Source organism: Pogonomyrmex barbatus, unplaced genomic scaffold, assembly GCF_055798465.1.
Source record: "Pogonomyrmex barbatus isolate J1 unplaced genomic scaffold, ASM5579846v1 scaffold14, whole genome shotgun sequence".
NCBI lineage: Eukaryota > Metazoa > Arthropoda > Insecta > Hymenoptera > Formicidae > Pogonomyrmex > Pogonomyrmex barbatus.
Window position 1 is genome coordinate 4328094 of NW_028297110.1, and position 18769 is coordinate 4346862.

Below are 18769 nucleotides of genomic sequence, written 5' to 3' on the forward strand. Positions count from 1 at the left end.
GCATCTCTTTATTATACAATACAAAATATACAAGATTACTTACTAAATATGTAATTTTAAATAAAGTTTATTTTAATATAGTTTAGTCTATTAGTCGCAAAGTTATCTCCACGCGGCAAGCATTCTCCTCATTAGTCTTTGACTGAATATCTCACGTATTCCTAGAGGCGCGCAAGTACACGACAAACTTCTAATCTCTTTGGTAGTTTGTTCGTGCTGCTCTGTGTCAGAAAGTTTACAGACTGCATGTGACACGATGCAACATCAAACGTTATGAGTTTGTGCTGCTCGCGCTGCGTGCAATGCGTACTTGTCATTGACAGTTAAAAGACATAGCGTTCATACTTGTATATTAAATTTAAAAAAAAATATAAAAATTTAAACAAAAATAAATATGGAAACATCCGGAAATTACCTGTCATATAGAATAATTCATAGGTTTGCCTAAATTTTTATTATCCTTAATGAAAATTTAGAAATAATTCAAGATTTAAATTGCATTAAATTGTGAAATAATATAAATTTATATTCTGATAAAAGCAAAGTTGCACATAAAAGAAAAATGTATTTTCAAGAAAAAGAAAAGCGAGACGGACAGATAAAGATTTGACAAAATTAATTTAATAATTTTAAATTGTTTCAGAATTAATTATCGTCTTGATCTACTATCATACGTCACTATGTTTTTACTACTTTATTACATGTACTTGTTTCTAATTCTGAAGTTCATTCGCGATTCTATTTCCGGCTCCTATACGAACCTCTTGTAATTTGCGATCGAAAGTTATGTAGCGAGCTGCATACAAATGTCGACCGGCGTGACAATCTGCTTTCCGAGTTCTCGCAATCCTAATCGCGATTGCCAGAGCGCCATATATCGCGTGTCCACTTGTTCGCCGGTAAATAGCACACTTCGGTTTGCCGTAGTACACACAATACAAATCCTTATTAGAGTGGCACTCGGCTAATTGTACGCCTAATCTACTATGCGGGAGGGTGTGTGGTGCAAATCAGACACAGGAAGCGGTATCGAGGTTTCGTTACGAGCCAACGAATGGTCTCGGGATCCGTTTGGTCGTAATGAGAATTCATAGCAATTGGATCACAAGATAATCTCATTTCGTTCATCTTTCTTTCGCGAGAGAATTTGCGACGCAACGCGACTTTTCCTTCTTTGTTTGATTATCGCACGCATTTCTCACCCTGACAATTTTATACGATTATAATAGACATGTGTTTTGAAACATTAAAAATTAATAAAACAAAAAAATTACAACAATGAATATACTATACGTATAAATACCCGACTTTTAGTTTTAAGTAAATAAAGTGTAATTTATAATAATCAACTAGCTCTTTTAAATTTTCACTTTTTGCAACAATATCCCTTCTTATCGGCAAGTTTTTAATTATTATTTATACCGACTTCCCGCTTTCGCGATAAAATCAACATAGTTGAAGCATTAATCTGGCACATAATATCGAGGTGTTTTTAATTTATGGCAACGTAAATTTCGCGTCAATTTTTAACGTTCGCACATTATACAACATGGAATAAAAGCGGATTTTAATTATACTAAATATCCAAGAGCTGAACAAAGGAGCCGAATATAAACGATTTTATCACCGTCGTATTAAATATGATTTGCGGCCTTCCGACCCGCCTTGTAATAAACGAAAGTATGAGGATGAAAGTATGAGGACAATTTTCCTCCCGGGAAGGTATACGCGATCCAGCATTAAACCTATTCTTTTCGCTTTAACCCACATCACTGGGAAAATCATATGGGATAAGATAAAGTAGATTAGAAGAATAACCTAACGAATACCGCAACGCGTTTCAGGGAAATTTCGAAGCAAAAGAATGTAAAAAAGATAAACGTGACTCGCAAAGTTTTGCGGAATTAAGTATGCATTGTAAAGTTTACACATCTTCGCGTTCTAAACAGAACCGAGACGAACGGCCTGATGCAAGAATCATGTAAGTTAAAATTTTAATTGACTACCTTCAACAAATTTGAGGGGAAACAGGGATAAAACGAAAGAGCTCTCCTAAGCTTTCAGCTTTTACAGATTAACATGCGCTCGGAGCTTTGAGATAACTTGAGTAAAATGATACCCATCGAATAGGGGAGTTGAAAGATCAACCGCGTTTAATCTACGACAGGAAAGGTCCAATTTCCCGTGCCCCGTAAAAAGTGTATATGGTGTTCATAATCAGCAAAGATGAGCGAGTATAGCGGCAATCTCCCCTTTCCGTGTGGCTTCATGCGCGCCACCATGGAACATCGTGCTGGAAATATTGGATTAAAAGCTTCATATATTGAAAATCTTACTGTATGATACGAAATGCCAAGAGTACTCATAAGTTTCAGAGAGAGTTGAGAGGCACGCGAGCAGCGCGGAACTGGAAATCGAAATTCGCAATATTAGACGTTAGAGTATGAAAGATATAACAATAACGTATGAAAGTCCGACATCGCAATTCGTGCTTCTACCGCCTACGCGATTGTGACTAGATCAAAGCTCCGATAATACGAGGTGATTGTACGGCCACATGCGAATGCCATTTGCGAATTCAAATAAGCATGTATAAAACTATGTATAAACTTCTTATAAATTTTATGTTTGAAAGTTCTTTGCATGCCGCTAATATAATTTTTCATTATTGTAATTACGATTATAATTACTCTGGCAAGCAATAAGGATCTTAAATTCAAATTTTTTTCAAAAGTCGATTCAAAAGTTTAAATTTAAAAATATTACATCATTCAAAAAAACATATATATTGATTACATATATTAAAACATTACGTATATTAAAAAATAGGATTCTTATTCTTACTCTCCATTTCGAAATAGAAACATTTATCATGAGTACAAAAGTACTTTTTTCGAATTAATTTAATCAGATATGTGAAATTATTTCACGGTTGAACATCTTTTTGTCTCATGCTCTGTACATTTTCAGTAGATATGAATATACATTCATATAAAATTATGTGCTGGAGTTATATCTCCTGGAATAACTTGAGCTAAGCTACGTAGAATGTTAAACGTTAAAATCTGCTATGCAAACTTTTTAGGAGCCACTAAATGAGAACTTCAACGCACTGCATATTTAGTCGAATATATAATCTGCACGTCGGAATTAAAATATAGTTTTAAAAACTTGGTAAAAAATTATATTTATCTATGGGATGTATAATGGGCTCATATTTCAATGCATAAAAATTACTAAAAGTTTTTTTTATGTCCTTATTACAGAATGTCCCAACTGTTTACAATGTACTTCAATAACGCGTCTCGAAAATTAAATAGAATCGAAAATCTTGATATAAAAATATTATTAGATCTCATTTTACTTTGTTTAAATTAATACTAGAAATTAATACTAGAATTAATATTAGAATAAGAATTATAAAAAAATTGAATGAATAAAATATAACAGATTCGAATATAATTAAGGTTGTAAAAAAATACCTGTTATTAATCATTGGCGTATTTTTTTACATACGCTTGTAAATACATGTATCGGAAAAAAATCTTTACACAATATTTAACCTTGAAAAAATATGAAAAAATCAAACGTGGAATTTGAGAAGAGAAAAATATCTAAATAATAACTATATTTCTCTATTTGTCTACAGACATTTTATTTTTATTTTCATATAGATATATAGAATACAATAACCAATACAAATAACCATCTCGTTTTGATCCTCATCATCAATGAAATGTAAACATCATAAAGAAAATTAAATTAAATGCATATTTTATATTATCTCTAATTTGTTATGGCTTATTCATTTTGAGATAAAGGATCTATGAAATGTCATATTCATTCGTATCATTTTTATTTAATTCCCAATGCACAACAAAATATATACAACATTAATATATCTTATATACAAATTATATGGATCCATTATCCCATTTATAAATTAAAACAATTATCACTTAGCGATACAATGCACAAAATGTAGAATCATAACATTGTGTTGATCAGTAAAATACAAATACATTTAAATTATAGCAATTTAACAATAAAATATTCCCAAAAATATTCAAATAATTATATGCAGCTGATTCTACAAATAATAAATAAAGTGATAAATTAATTCAGCTCATGGCTGATCCGCCATGCCTTCCAGGCCCCTTTCCGTTCTCAGATTTCTTTGTCGTACTCACAAAACAGAACATTCGCGAAAACAGGGTTAATGACCGTAACGCGAGCACTAATTACTCGATCGCACGGCATTTTACACGGCACCCCTGATGTTAAACCTCCCGATGCGCAATTCCGCGAAATACACGAAATATTACTAAACGATCGATAATTCACGTTACGTAAATTGGGTATAGCGATTCGCATGTCACTATCAGCTTTCGGAAATAAGCAACATACGAATTACATTCCGCGACAAATTTTAAGCGCTAATGAAAGAAGTATTCGTAATAGCAATATTATTAAAAAAAAAAAAAAAAAAAAAAAAAAGACAATCATCATCCGTGATCAAACAGCGATGTATGATTTTTCATTCCCTGCGTTCTGTTTCGTTCTCATTTCAAATAAATAAATCGTGCCAAATACACGTTTCACTAAACGTATCGCGTCGCTTTGTATGCTCACGAAACGTTAATCGCGGAATTAATCGACAGTGCCAGCCGATAAGCACTAATTATTCACAGGAAATGATTGCGTTTCGCAAAACAAGCAGAGCGGATCGAACAGGTCGCTCGAGCATTGGCACACGAATGACAACAAAAGGATCTTGAGTAAGCAATGGCGCAATAATTAAAGCAATAATTAAAGCAATAATTTAATAACCACACTTATTGCTAAGTCAATTCCTACGTTTTAGAAATCGTATTATAATTAGAAAATCAATTCTTGTCAAATCAAAAGAAGAAAAATCAAAAGAAGAAGTCGCGTAAAACATTTATTGCACCTAAATAAATAATTATAGCCTCGATGTGTTTTCACAAATTATTAATCATAGAGAAATTCAATTCGAACGTATATTTTTTTTCAAATGTTTAACAAAATTTTTAAAAAAATGATTTGAAACAATAAAATTCGTTTAAATAAATAAATAAATAAATAAATATGCTTATAATAAGAATAAATTAATTTACGACAAAGCAATGCTTTAAATCGCTAGTTAGCAAAAATCCAACGATTCAACGGTACAAATTCTTTGACGAATCTTGTATCGGCCCTATCTCTCGTGGCATTTTCGGGTCAGTTACAAAATGTTGACTTGACCCACAACGAGGTTTATGCATCTTATTACGAGCGAAAGCCTTTTACTTGTTACAAGATGGAAAATTGGATCCACCGGTAGAAGCAGCAAGAAGGACAGAAACGCGTCTCGTATAAGAAGAGTAATTGCCGAGGCAATTTAACTAGCGGCGATGTTGAGTTACCCTCGCAATATCTCGAGCTGCCGATACAAAGCGGAAACATCTCTCAAAAGTGTTTCTCATTTGCAACATTAATCTGACATGGACGTCGCAAAGTAATGACAATAATGAAAGCAGAAAGAATATTGAAGAAAACTATAAAATTACAGAAAGTACGATCGACTGAATAGTATATTGAGTATTTCTCACTAAAACAATATATATATTTGAAAAAAGTGTAGAAATTGTAACTGTCAGCAACAAATAATTCTCGAATATATAATAAATAATTATTTACACAAATGATTGTGCAAGAAAAATTAATCATCTATAAAAACTTTATTAGAATTTTTTCTCGGACCATAATTTTATATTCTTTTAAGAGCGTTCCCTTGAAATAAAATTTTAAAAGCATAAAAGATAAATTCTGTATTTTTAAATTCGCATATAATTCGCTTCAACTCATTACTATAATTTTTTCTCAAGAATGCTTCTCCGTTGTTGTTAAAAAAATTAGAAACAGATGGTTAATTATATATTCTAGAATTAAAAAGCAATAGCGACGCGGAACAAGCTTCGAAAAAACCACTCCTTTTTTAAGTGCAAATTAACAAAGGTTTCTGATTTCTGACCAAAACAAATGCGGACTTGGCAAACTGCAAAGTGGTCCTCTTTATCAAAACAAATATTGAATAGCAAGCTTTTATTTCAATTTCAATATTTTTAATTTATTATTAGACACTACCATAATAGATATAAAATATCTATTCTAGATATAAAAAGAATAAAATAGTATCTGTCAGTAATTACATACCGACACGTTTATATTTATGTTATATTTATAGTATGACAAAAGTGAGTAACTTGTTTCGTAAAAAAGCATTTGTCTTAATAATATTGTCAATCAACGCAATTATCATTTGCAAGTAAAAATGATTAATTATAACTTTAATAAATATAAAAAAATATTTCCCCTTATATAAAATTATATTTTAAAATATCTTAATCAAATTATTATTAAATAAAACAATTGTAAAAATTCAATTCGCAATTTCTGTAATTATTCGTAATTATTCTAATTATATTTATTACACAATTTAATTAATCAAATATCCTCTAACATAGATATGCTATAAAAAATATTTTAAAATTTCGACAAAACGTATTTCCTTTTTTCCACAGATTAGGGCATGAAAAAGAAGCCAATATCTAAATTTTGCATATCGCAGAAGTTGCCGGCATCCGTCGTTACATACTCGCAAATCAATCGTCGGCACGTACTTCGGCAAGTACCTCTTCTAAAGTAAATGCCATTCGAACTAAGAGCGCCTGCTTAACATGCGAGAGGGATTTCTTCCAGTTTCATCAAACTTCCAGGCCGCTCTTTGAACTTTGAACCTCACTGTCTGGCAAACATTACCCCATAAATGTTCGCGAGCGTTTATGCAGCCGAGTATGAGAAAAGTTACTAGCGGCGCAATGGAAAATCCGACCCACGACTTCTCCCAGTGCGCCTGTAACTTCTGACGCGCTGACCTCCGCGACTTGTTTTTACCTCCGTTATTGGAGTCTCATAGTACAGATCCTTAAATGTTTGGAAAGTAAGAGAACGGAGTTTTATGTAGGGGAGGATGAACGATGATAAGATAGGAACTTCCTATCGAGAGATGACAAATAAACTTTTTGATGTAGCATCAACATCGATATAAACATCGCCTAGATTACTTTTCTTGTAAATAAAAACATTGTTTCAAATAGAAAGAAACTTGGTCTCCGTGTATTTAGTTCAACGACAGTAAGTAATAACGCTACGAGAAAGAGGAAAATAACGTTATTATTTACGACAATCTTTTTGTATTTTGCTAAAATTTAATAAACTCATGTATTTTTCTTACTGCATACATTAGAATAATAGTTTGAGAATTTCACGAAGCTGCGTCTCGCATGCGCAATTTACTGCGTACTTTTGTTATTTTCTTTACTTTGATATAAAGTTCAAAAATAATCAAAATAATTAAGCTTAAAAAACAATGACATTTATTTCAAATACGTGACTCTTTTACTTTAAAAAATGAAAATTTTAAGCTTTGGTAAATGTCAAAAAAATATATAATTCTGATTAATCAAGCTTTCTCTCTCTAGCACAAGTATTTTTCTATAATACAACAATACATAAAACAGTCAGCTCAGATTAAAAAAAATAGTATTATCTCTCAAAAGAAGCAGGCATCAATGAAAAAAGAAGAGAAAGCTCTAGATGAAACGACTCAACAATTTTCTCTTTTATACCATAGATTATAACGCGATCCATCACATGTGCCACGTCAACTTGGTCACCAGACATCATATATATGTATACAGAAGCCCGCTGTATTTCCACAATTTTCAACGAAATTGCGCTGTGCTTCGAATTTTTCGTGTAACTAGATTTTGTCATAGTCCATGTTTCCGCGTAAAAAATTTTGATTTATAAAATGTTATTTTTCATATATTATACATTTTTGTATATCCACAACACATAGACAATTTCTGTTTTGTCAATTCCATAGAATACAAATTGTATAAATGTTTGTAAAATAAAAGAAAATTTATAATAAAATCCTTGACAATATTAATAATAAATTCTTTTATTTTATTCACAATGTATTCTCTTTCAGATTTGCCCGGTTTACGAGTAAAAAAAAGGGCAAAAATAGAAAACGTTAAAACAATTAACAACTTTCCCAAACGGATTATATAAAAAGATTTCCTTAAATCTTAAATAAATAATATATATATATATATATATATATATATATATATATATATACATCATTTTATATATAGTTAAAATGATACAATAAAACATTATAAAACTTTTAATTTTTTATTATTTATAATCCATTTCGAAACTTCAGTGACCATTGTCAGTTATCTATCATTGATTTGCGTGACAAAATATTTTTGTCAAATGTGAATTGGTGTCATCTATTATTCCTTCGCGGATCGAAATCCTATCCAACTATCACGCACACGGTCTCCGATGCAGTTCTAAAGAAACAATGAATGACGTAGCGCTGCTGCAGCACCAGTATCGGCTTCATTGTTGCGATGGAGTTACACACCGGGCAAACCAACTCGAACTTAAACCGACGGGATTGTGATTTGCAGAGGAACAACGAGCGATGCGTGCTCTCGTCGACGCGCGGAGAGCTTTTCGCGTGCAAACAAAAGCTCGTTCGAGTCGAGTCGGGCAACAAATCTCCAACGGTGAATTTCGAAGAGCGTGACCCCCGACGGGCCCATAAAAAGAGACTTTATAACCGTGCGAAAGCCCATTAAAATGCACGCTCGTTCCGACCGAAGTTCCGTCCGCACGTTCGAGAGGCTTAATTTCTCGTTTAAACCACCGAGATAGAGCTCCCCAGAATTGTCTTGAGTTATTAGACACGCTCCAGGCTAACGAAATTTGACGCCATAACGGAAGACGAGGCACGGGTATGAGTGCAATAAAAAGGAAACACTTAACTTAGAGTTTAATTAAAAAACCTGATATTTAAAAAAAAAAGATGATATACGTGGAAAAATATGCAGAACGACAATAGTAAGAAATTCCCGACAAACTTTGTGATTGAATAACGAGATATTTTGCTCAAAATGTAGTAAATTAAAAAAAAAATAAACTCAAGATATTTTGTGACAATATAAAACAAATATAAAATTTAAAAATGATTCTAAAATTCAATTATATTCTCTGCATAATTCTTCTTTAACGCTTTAACTTAAAAATGCCGCACACGTTGATGATCTCCTTTATTTTCCTTATCTATTAAAATAACAATTTTAAATTAAGACTAGACATTCGTAAGTGCCGGCGTCATCATAAGTTCACGAACACTTTCCTCCTTGAGACTCCCACCTAAATGACGCCGAAGTGGCAACGAGGCGGCAGTAAAACGGCCGACACGACACGCACTTTTACTACTTCGTCGGAGCGAGGAGAGGAGGCGGCATCGCGACCGTGAGAGGATTACGAAATCGTTTTGCATCATTTTGCATAATATCGTGGCTTACGGGCGCGCATCCGAGGGTAATTCTCGACTCTCGAGCGGATCATGACGACGGCCTCCTTTAATATCGATTTAATTAAATCATTTTCAGAGCACCTTCCCCACAACTGCCTGCCATTTCCTTCTCTCTCCTGCCCCGATTTTGCCACCTGTCTGCCATCTCGCCGAGAGGAGAGCTTCCCCCCTCCCCCTCCCCCATCGGTTGTAGAAGTGCCGCTATCCTCTCGCGCGTGATTTAATTCTCCCGGGGGAATTTAATTGAGGAGCGACGCTTCTCGGGGCGATACGGCCGAAGCGACCGCCCGCGGCGGTTAGCCTCGTAATATGTTAGCCGTTTAACGTCATTCGCCGGCTATTTTTCACGGATGAAAACCGCGGTCAGGATCGGCGAGTAATGGGAAGCCAGGGTCGTTGGTGAGACGATAAATCGCCGGCCGAGATGCGACATCGATATTTGGAGGATAATTCAGTATCTCGTAAAAAATCATGATTGAATTCATTCAATTTAACTTCAGTTTAATGCTAATTTAACGATGCCGTTAATTTTTTGACACACGACGCATTTTAACAAACATACGGAACACGCACGGTAATTTTAAAGTACGAGCGATTATTTTACACTAAATCTAAATTGTTGTGTAAGACAAATTTATGTCACATTGTTGTAAAGAAACAAAATAAGAATAAATGAAAAGTAATCTGTAATATAAATCATTTCAATTATGGGAAGTAAATTTTTCATTTAGCAATGTTAATAATGATGCGCGATATATATTTAAAAAATTAAGGATTTGTAATATATATCAAGTAAATCTTCAAATTTTTAATATATATATTTTCAATTTATATATAATAAATATAATAAAAATATATAATGTATATATTTTCAATTTTTTAAATATATATATATATATATATATATATATATATATATGTATATGTACTGCCAGAAATCATACAAAAACAAATTATAAATGTTATGAAAGCTCGAATTTAATTCAGCTCCGATTCCAATTGGAAGGTTCAGCTGAGGTCTGTCAAAGACATTTTCGTCGTACTTTTGGTACATTATATTCCACTTTGTGAACCTGGTTACGCGCTAATTCAATTTATTACAGAGATTTAATTACGAGGTAGAGCGACTTAATGCAATCACGTCGTTTATTGCCCTGATACGTCATCCATTTAACATCTTCGCTGTTATTTATCGACTGCCCGAGCTCGCTTTTGTGGTTCCTTCTCGAATAGGAAATATATAGGAAAATGTTTAAAGAACCACGTGAGAAAATTAATTTTGATTAGATGGAAAGAAAAGTTGAAAGTGATTGTTATAAAGATTTGCCCTTACAGTTTATACCTGTAGTTTATATACTTGTAGAAGCAAGCGAGAAAATTAATTTTGATTACATAGAAAAGAAAATTGAAATTGCATGTTATAAAGACTTGCCCTTATAGTTTATGTATTTGTAGTTTATATACAAAATGTTTCGCATATACTTATTATTCTCCTTCTCCTTTATAAGAACGTAATTTACTGCTTTATATTCATTTAAAATTTTGCTCAAGCAAACAACATACATCGTAAATAGACCTTTTTGCAATCTACATCCGCAAACTTAATCATTCCTCCTTCTAACTTCATTTTTCTGAGAACATTTAAGACCGGAAGTGAACTTGAATCGTTTTTCATCAACCTCAGTTAACTTCAACTTTAATTTAAATGATCTCTTTCTCAGTTTTAATTCTCCAGAAAGTTTCTCACTTTTAATTCTCGGAAGTTTCAATCCGTGATAATGGAAATCAATTCTTAGATCAAACTTACAACTTACAACTGATAATTTTAATCGACTGTTGTCTACATAATGAAAAACGAGAAATTTTCTTTTGTATTTTTACGAATACCAAGGAGTATTGATTCAGCGCTAACGATTTTATCATTTTTGGTGCAGTACAATAACACATAATACGCTTATTTGCACGACGCAGGATGCGAGTTCATTTTCTTCTCATCATCTTCGCGCAACGCTATTAAAAGGGCGACGTTGATAAACGACATTTCCGCTTACTTGAAAAATTGAAATAACTTTTCACGCGGCCTGGGAATACAACGTCCCCGCCGAATTTCCGGCGTGCTCGTATATCTCGTCCCGCAGGACAGGCCGGGTTACCTAAGTTCATGGGAACGAGGCTCGGCGATCCCGATGCGAAAAATAAAATCCACCTTTCAGCAGCGTAATTCAGAAAACGCCTCCCCCCCTATTCATCGACCCTCCCGTCCGGTCGCTGTAAAAAAAAGAATATCGCTCGCGAGCGATATAGCGGATCTCCGCAATCGCGCAATGACCCGCATAATTTAATATCTTGGTTAAACCTCTTCTTCGTTACCGTCGGCCGTCACGTGCGGTCGAATACCGGGGTACGAAATAATATTGATCCGCCCGGGGGCGAGCGATTCAAGCGGGGGAGGGGGGGGTGGGGGGGTATTCCCTCGCTTTGGCGCATGAAATTTCATTCATACCGCGCGCGGAATTCGCAGGAATTTTTATTTAAATTTCATCGATCGTTAATTATATTAAGCCCGATATTTCCTTTCGCGGTATTTCTCCCGGGAGCACGTACATCCTTGTGTGTAAACTTCGTTACAAGATTACGCGTGTTACAAGGCACTGCGCATGACGAATTAGTACCGCATTAAAATCGCCCGAGGTATCGCGGCTCCTCGAGAAGGCTTTCTCTCGCCAGAACTTTAGAGAAAAGCGATGCCGAAATTGAAACCGCATCGCTCATTTCGCTAGTAAAATCAATCGAACGGATGTAGTCGATAAATGAATTTTGCATCGCACTAAACGATATTAAGCTACTCGATACTCCCAGATACGATCGAGTGGAAAATATGTTTTACGATGCGTGTGGTGGTATCTTTAATGGTAATCAAATTATAAAATTTATCACTCACCGATCCTGGAAAACGATCGATATAATTCTTGTACGATGAAACACTTACCTGTAACAAAAAGAAAACAGAGTTAGTACAAGTCATTATTACATTTCTAAATTTCTAATAGATTGTAACGTAGGTGGCTTAATATTGTTCGGAACACATTGCGACGAGTAGGTAAATAAATTTCATAATAAATGACAGTAATAATAAGAAAGGTAATATAATAGCAAAATGGACAGCGGCATAATAAAGCGCTCGCCGCATGTGTCAGCTAAGAATGATTCCCGAGTGATCGGTCAATCAAACCTTCTGACCAAGGTTATGGTCACGCAGACACAACGTAGATAGATGGAGTAGAATTGAAAATGATTGATGGCCGGTTATGCCGGCTTTAAACTTGATTTAACTGATATTCGCCTTCCCGTTCTTTCAATGTCTACAGATTCAACTCGATCGCATATAAAAATTTCACACTAAATTTACTCTGCCTACGGATTATCGTCACCTTTATCACCATTTTAATATATCAGCAAAATCCACATTCTCCGACTTTTTTCTTATGGAATTCCTATGGAGTTACGGATTATATATGCAATTTTGTTCCGCATACGTTACCCCATATATCATTTCCTATGATGAAAATTACATAGCGGAGTATTTTCGATGTTTTTTCGTATCTTTTAATATTTTCAATTTAATATTTTCAAACAAAAGAGAATCCAAATTTTTTTTTTATTCAGAATGTTTTTATACCAAAAACAAAATTACACGTGTGAATAAATTGTGTGCTTTTTGTTTAAATTCATCCCAATCTTCTCAAACGGAAAAACCAGTGTTTTGCGCTTCCGCATTCCTCTACGCCGTGTTTCAATTCCAGTATACCGCCTGCTTTCTCTAATCGCCGGGACCTCGAGGTCTCGTCTGGAGGTATTTTAGCGAACAAGACGAGAGGGTTACGCGATTGCATCCGCGAAGCAGTTCATGTCGGATTCATCTACGCCGAGAAGTGGCATAACCCATTTTGGCGCGCTGTAATGGAATCATTTCCGACCCAATAAATTTCACTCCGGCAAACTAAACTCGTCTCTTCTCGCCTCTCGCCGTCTCGTCTCTCTCTCTCCTCTCCTCCCCCTGCGCTTGTATACCTGCTGCTTGTGTACCTGCGCCTGCATCTGCACGTGCGGTCGGAAAAGCGCGTCTTGACGCTGTGAAGACGCGCCACACAAGTTGACGCGAGTGTATTCAATGTAGCGTACCAGCGAGGGATGGCAATCACTGTCTCGAGGCTCGAGAAAACCACGGTGATCATCCGCAATGGCTTCCGCTATGTCTTCATAGTTTCGACGCTCCGGGCATCGAGTCAATTTCGAAGGTCCTAAGACGTAAATGACACAACCGACGAAAATAGGACGAAAAATGACTCTCCCGATGAAGTAAAATGCCCATCTCGACAAATTCTCAACAAGTTTATATAAACCAAAGTTTTTGTTTTTGTACTATTTTTATACTACTCTTTTTTATACTATTTTTTTATGTTGCTTTGACACTTCGGTCAGCTGAAATTAAATTTAGCTATTAAATTTGCTCCGAGCATACCTAGCATTAAGTTCTCCGTCGATAGAAACATATTCTTGTGCATAAATGTTTTGTTTTTATTCGTTTCCGCAATAGTTATCGTTATCACTGTCGTTGAGATCTCAATTTCGTAAAACGGTCAACGAGTTAATGGCTCTCCGACAGTTAAGATCTTACCGAAATGAGAATTCTCCACCGTAAAAGGAGTGGCGTTTTTTTTTTCTGCAGTGGCAACGACGTCGTAACCTTCGCTTTTCTTAAATGCGTTTGAATTTATCGTGCGTTTCACATTTGAGAAAGCTACAAAATGTGTTTTATACACCGTCCTCTAATTTCTCGAAGATTCACGACCAGGGAAAAGAGGGAAGAGTTAAAACGAATTAACAGTGCCATAACAAATACCCCAAAGTTCTTTTAGAATCTTCATACTTGCAAATTTTTCTAATACGAGAAACACAATAAATTAAATAAATTAAATAATTTCTTTCTTTTTACCGACGTTGAAAGTGTATTTAATGTAAATGTGTCGATAATTATTTGTCTATGAACTCGCGTGTCGCGAATCGTGCGTCCGCAGGAAACCAATAACTTCACTGCGAAATTACTCAGGACGGAAATCCGGTACTCCGAGCTGTGCTTAAGATGCTGGAATCCCCCAGTCTAACCCGCACGATCTAGGGAGCCAGATCTAAATCTGGTGTAGAGTCTATCCCGAACTAAGACTAGACTTAGACACGGGATTTCGCGGGACATAATCTGAAAAGCTCCGCTAGCTCATAACCCATGCTCTCTGAAACCCAGAAGGACCCCGACGCGGCGGGGGTACGCTCGTCGGCGGGGGGGGGAGGGAGGGGGAGAGGGTGCACTCGTCGGGGAGCGAGGGGGAGAACACACGTCGTCGTGCCTATCCCACAGGGCAATTGCGTCGTTCTACATGACACCCGAATGGCGTTTCCGCGCATGACAGTCATTCCAAACGCATTGCCCTTCGTACCACTTTACGCGCCCGTCGAGACACGTCTGGCTTAAGATTTGTCCCGAATGCGAGGAACGTCTCGCACGTCGGCATTATAATGAGATATGGAATTGCGCTTATGCGTCGTAGTGACTGGATTGCTAAGTTGAAGGAATAATCTTCCGCAGTAGCGGAAATTGGAGAAATTCGGAGATTTAAATATATATGTAACTGGAAGCCTAAATAAACGTCGTATTCTCTTCTGCATCATCAAAATATCTTTTAGTCAATCAATCAATTTTATTTCATTAAAAATTAATGATAAGTCGAGACATTCTTTCGAAATATAAGATTATATTCTATATGTAATTCGTAGAAAATCGTATTATTTTCTTTGCTGTGAAAAGTAACTTTAAGCTAAAAGCTGTTCAGATGTTTTTTATCAGATGTTTTAAAATTAAATTTTCCACTTGTAGAAAATCTGCACATGAATTTAACATAAGTAATCAAGCTACAAGTTAACAATTTAGTATTATGTTTAAGTACTGCATTATTCCATGTACACTGCAAATATTAACCGCACATTTACAGTCTCTTATGTCACGTACGCTGATTTCATTAAAATTCATACTTTCTAAGATATCGCATAGCTTCGTGTCGGGGGGGTGGAAGGACATTGCAAAAACGTACGTTGCTCCGGAATACCTCCTATAATCTATTGTACAGATCGTATTTAATCGTACTCCATTCGTCTTTGTGCGGCAAGTTAAGCAAGAGTTCGCCGAGTTTGCGCCCGAAACCAGTAAACGTTCTCATCAACCGGAGGGTATTCATTAAAACAACGAGGCGCATCACTTGCTAGGCAACCGCCGCGCGGTTTCCAAGTAATCGAATATTCGCGTGATCAAGGAAGAGCAATCCGTAACTCGATCGCATCGTCGACTCGGAACACACAGTCTTCTCGAAGGGTGCAATTAACGTACCCGATTGGGCGCAGCCCGAAAGAACGAAGCCATCGAATCGGTAACGGCGAACGCAACGGTTGCCAATCGCATTCGTCATTAGAAGAGCATCGTCGGAGAGGATTTCCAATCTAGCAGCTCAATCGAAATATTGGGCGCAACGATTAATTAATTTGTGAAACCCCCCAATTAAGTCAATTTAACCTCGATCGCGCCTCTCGATCGAAATGCACACACATTTATATCGGAAAAGTACAAATCTCTCTCTTTCGACATAAAATCTTTGAAATGATCTTTCAACATCACACACGCTTTCCTCTATACACGAAAGTTTTTGTTCTTGATAATGTTGTAACTGATTAAAATCGTCGAGGGAAAGCGAAACGCCGGCTATCAAGAGGCACCAAACTGCTTTACACGTTCGCAAACGGACGTCAAGAGAGCTCGCTTGACCACGCTGTGACGCTCGTAGGAAATTACGAGAGCGTAGCTGTCAGTGGCTAACGCGATTACAGTCGTCTTCGTAAAGACGAATGTGCCTTTTACGCCAGGCACCGCCACCTGGTCTTAAGTGCATCCGCGCGTTAACGTCTAGATGACTTTATCCCACAGAACAGAAGTATCACCCGATTGGCCGACGGATATTGCCCTCTCGGAACAGTATTTCTGAGTCGAAACGTTCCCACGAGAGACTATCACCAGAGTTGTTTTATCTGTTTATTTTACCTTCAACTGTGAGTACTAATCTAAATAACTTGCCAAATTGAATAATTAAGGAATAATTAAGGAAATAATTTTGTGTTTATATCTAATACTTTGCGAGACGTAAGGAAATCTCAGAGAAGTAATGTAAAATATAAATTGCTTTCTGTTCCGTTTATCTAGTAGGATTAATTTTATTTAATTTATAAATTCATGAGTCATCTTCATTAAGATTCTTCCCTAATCAATTTCTTGAACAATTAATTAGTAATAATTAATAACCGATTACATAAAATATCGTTTAATTAACGTTGACAAGTATCGGTGACTAAAAAAATAATATGCTTAACGACTTTAACTTTATATAAGATACGATGATTTGTCATCCATTACGTTGAATTTAGTCAGAATGCGAATATTTACTCGATGTCATCTCGATTATTAAAAGCAAATGCTGGTTTCATACTTAAGTATTTCTCGATTAAATATTTTATTATTAAATTGTAAAGTAATAAAAAATAGTAAATAAAAAATTATATTTAATACGTTTATAATATTTTTTAAAATCTATAACAGCAATAACAGAGATATCGACGAGGCATAAAAAATTGGATACAAGTTCTGTGACCAAAATTTAAAAGATTTTCTCGCAAAAATAGGATTTTATAAAAAATAAAGCCAATTTTCGAAAAAAATATAAAAATATAGGATTCTGTTTTTCCGGCATTGTAAATTGAATTTTGAATATCGGTGTAATTGAATTTTGAATATCGGTTTTGCGCTAGTCTATAAAGTTAATTTTTATCGAATATTAAATAAACATATAACTCATTTAAGATCAACGGAATATGAAACAAAATTCAATTCTCGATACGGAATAATCACGATCGAACTATGTAAATTCATCTTAATGGATGTCTACGTGCTCGGGATAATACGGCAATAAACGCCTTACTCCATGAATATGACAGAATGCTACACATTGAAATATGATCTCGTCAATGTAACAAATATGTGACAGTTTTTGAATTACCTCTCAATATGCATAACAGATTTTATGAACGCTTTAATCCTTATATAATTTCATTATTCAATCAAAAATCTTGTCGAGTGACTGTCTTTAAAAATTATAATTGCTTTCTGATATGAGTATATTTTAATTGTTTCTTTAATACAGCAAGATATATATGTATATATATATATAAAAGATGAGTCACGTGTTAAATTAAAAATTCAATGATTTCCTTTCACTCACTTCAACTTTCTCCGCGGGCTATACAGGAAGAAAGTAACTTAAATGCCAATCATCGTCAGAATCATCTGCAGAATCTTCCTGGAGAATATATCTTTGTGTTTTCTATTCATTTATTCTCTGTAATTTTCTATTCACTAGTTGCAACTACGAAGATAATTGACGTTTGTAGAGATCTCTGCTCATCATTCTCGCAAAAATTAAAATATTTCCATCTCGTTGTAAAATATGTATTTAACAAAATAATTCATATTCGAAACGTAATTACTTTATATTTTATTTCAATAATGATCATTTTAATTTTACATATAAAACAAACAGAAATAATTACATGTCGAGAGAGAAAGAGAGAGAGAGAGAGAGAGAGAGAGAGAGAGAGAAATAAAGAAATATAATTTTTTACTAATTAATTTACTAATCAATATTATATTTTCTTAATCGCAATTATTATTGCATACCATTGTAAAATAAAATGCTCTATTCTTCTTTCATCTCTTCTGTGAAACATGACATAATCTTAGCACAACCTGATTCCTCTAATTCGGTCATTAAAAGGAGAAACAGTATAATGTTTTCAAACTAACTCCTTGCGCGGGAAAAATATGGAAACGCGAAGACGTTCGCGTTTGCAGCTTGAAGAACGGACACTCGCAGCTCGCATTTTATTTCGTTTCAGAATTACGAGCGGCAAACCGGTGCGGCGCGGAGTCGCCGCTTCGGCGACGTCGAGCTTTTCGTCGAGCTTTTCGCGAGATCTAAACGGGAACGCACTTCATTACCACTTTTATTCGGAAGCACTGCCCTGGTTTGGAACAGCGACACGTGTAAACGCGAATTTAAAAGCCGTTACGCGACCGAGCGCGAGCCATGATGAAGCACGGCGAGAATCCCGCTCGGTTCACTCTGCCGAACTTCGGTTCAGAAATTC

General features: G+C 35.2%; 1 protein-coding gene across 5 annotated transcripts in view; it reads right to left on the minus strand.

The window, feature by feature from the left end:
* LOC105424479 (dipeptidyl peptidase 4 omega) overlaps window positions 1-18769 on the minus strand; it is a 301174-nt gene that overhangs the window by 127442 nt on the left and 154963 nt on the right. The window contains exon 1 of one of the 5 annotated variants that reach the window (XM_089073117.1): window positions 12411-12509. The exons of the other annotated variants lie outside the window; for them this stretch is intronic. Within the exon in view, the coding sequence (XP_088929243.1) occupies window positions 12411-12494 (84 nt within the window). The 5' untranslated portion in view covers window positions 12495-12509. Of the gene's footprint in view, window positions 1-12410; window positions 12510-18769 lie in introns of those variants that run through there. 5 annotated transcript variants of the gene reach the window in all.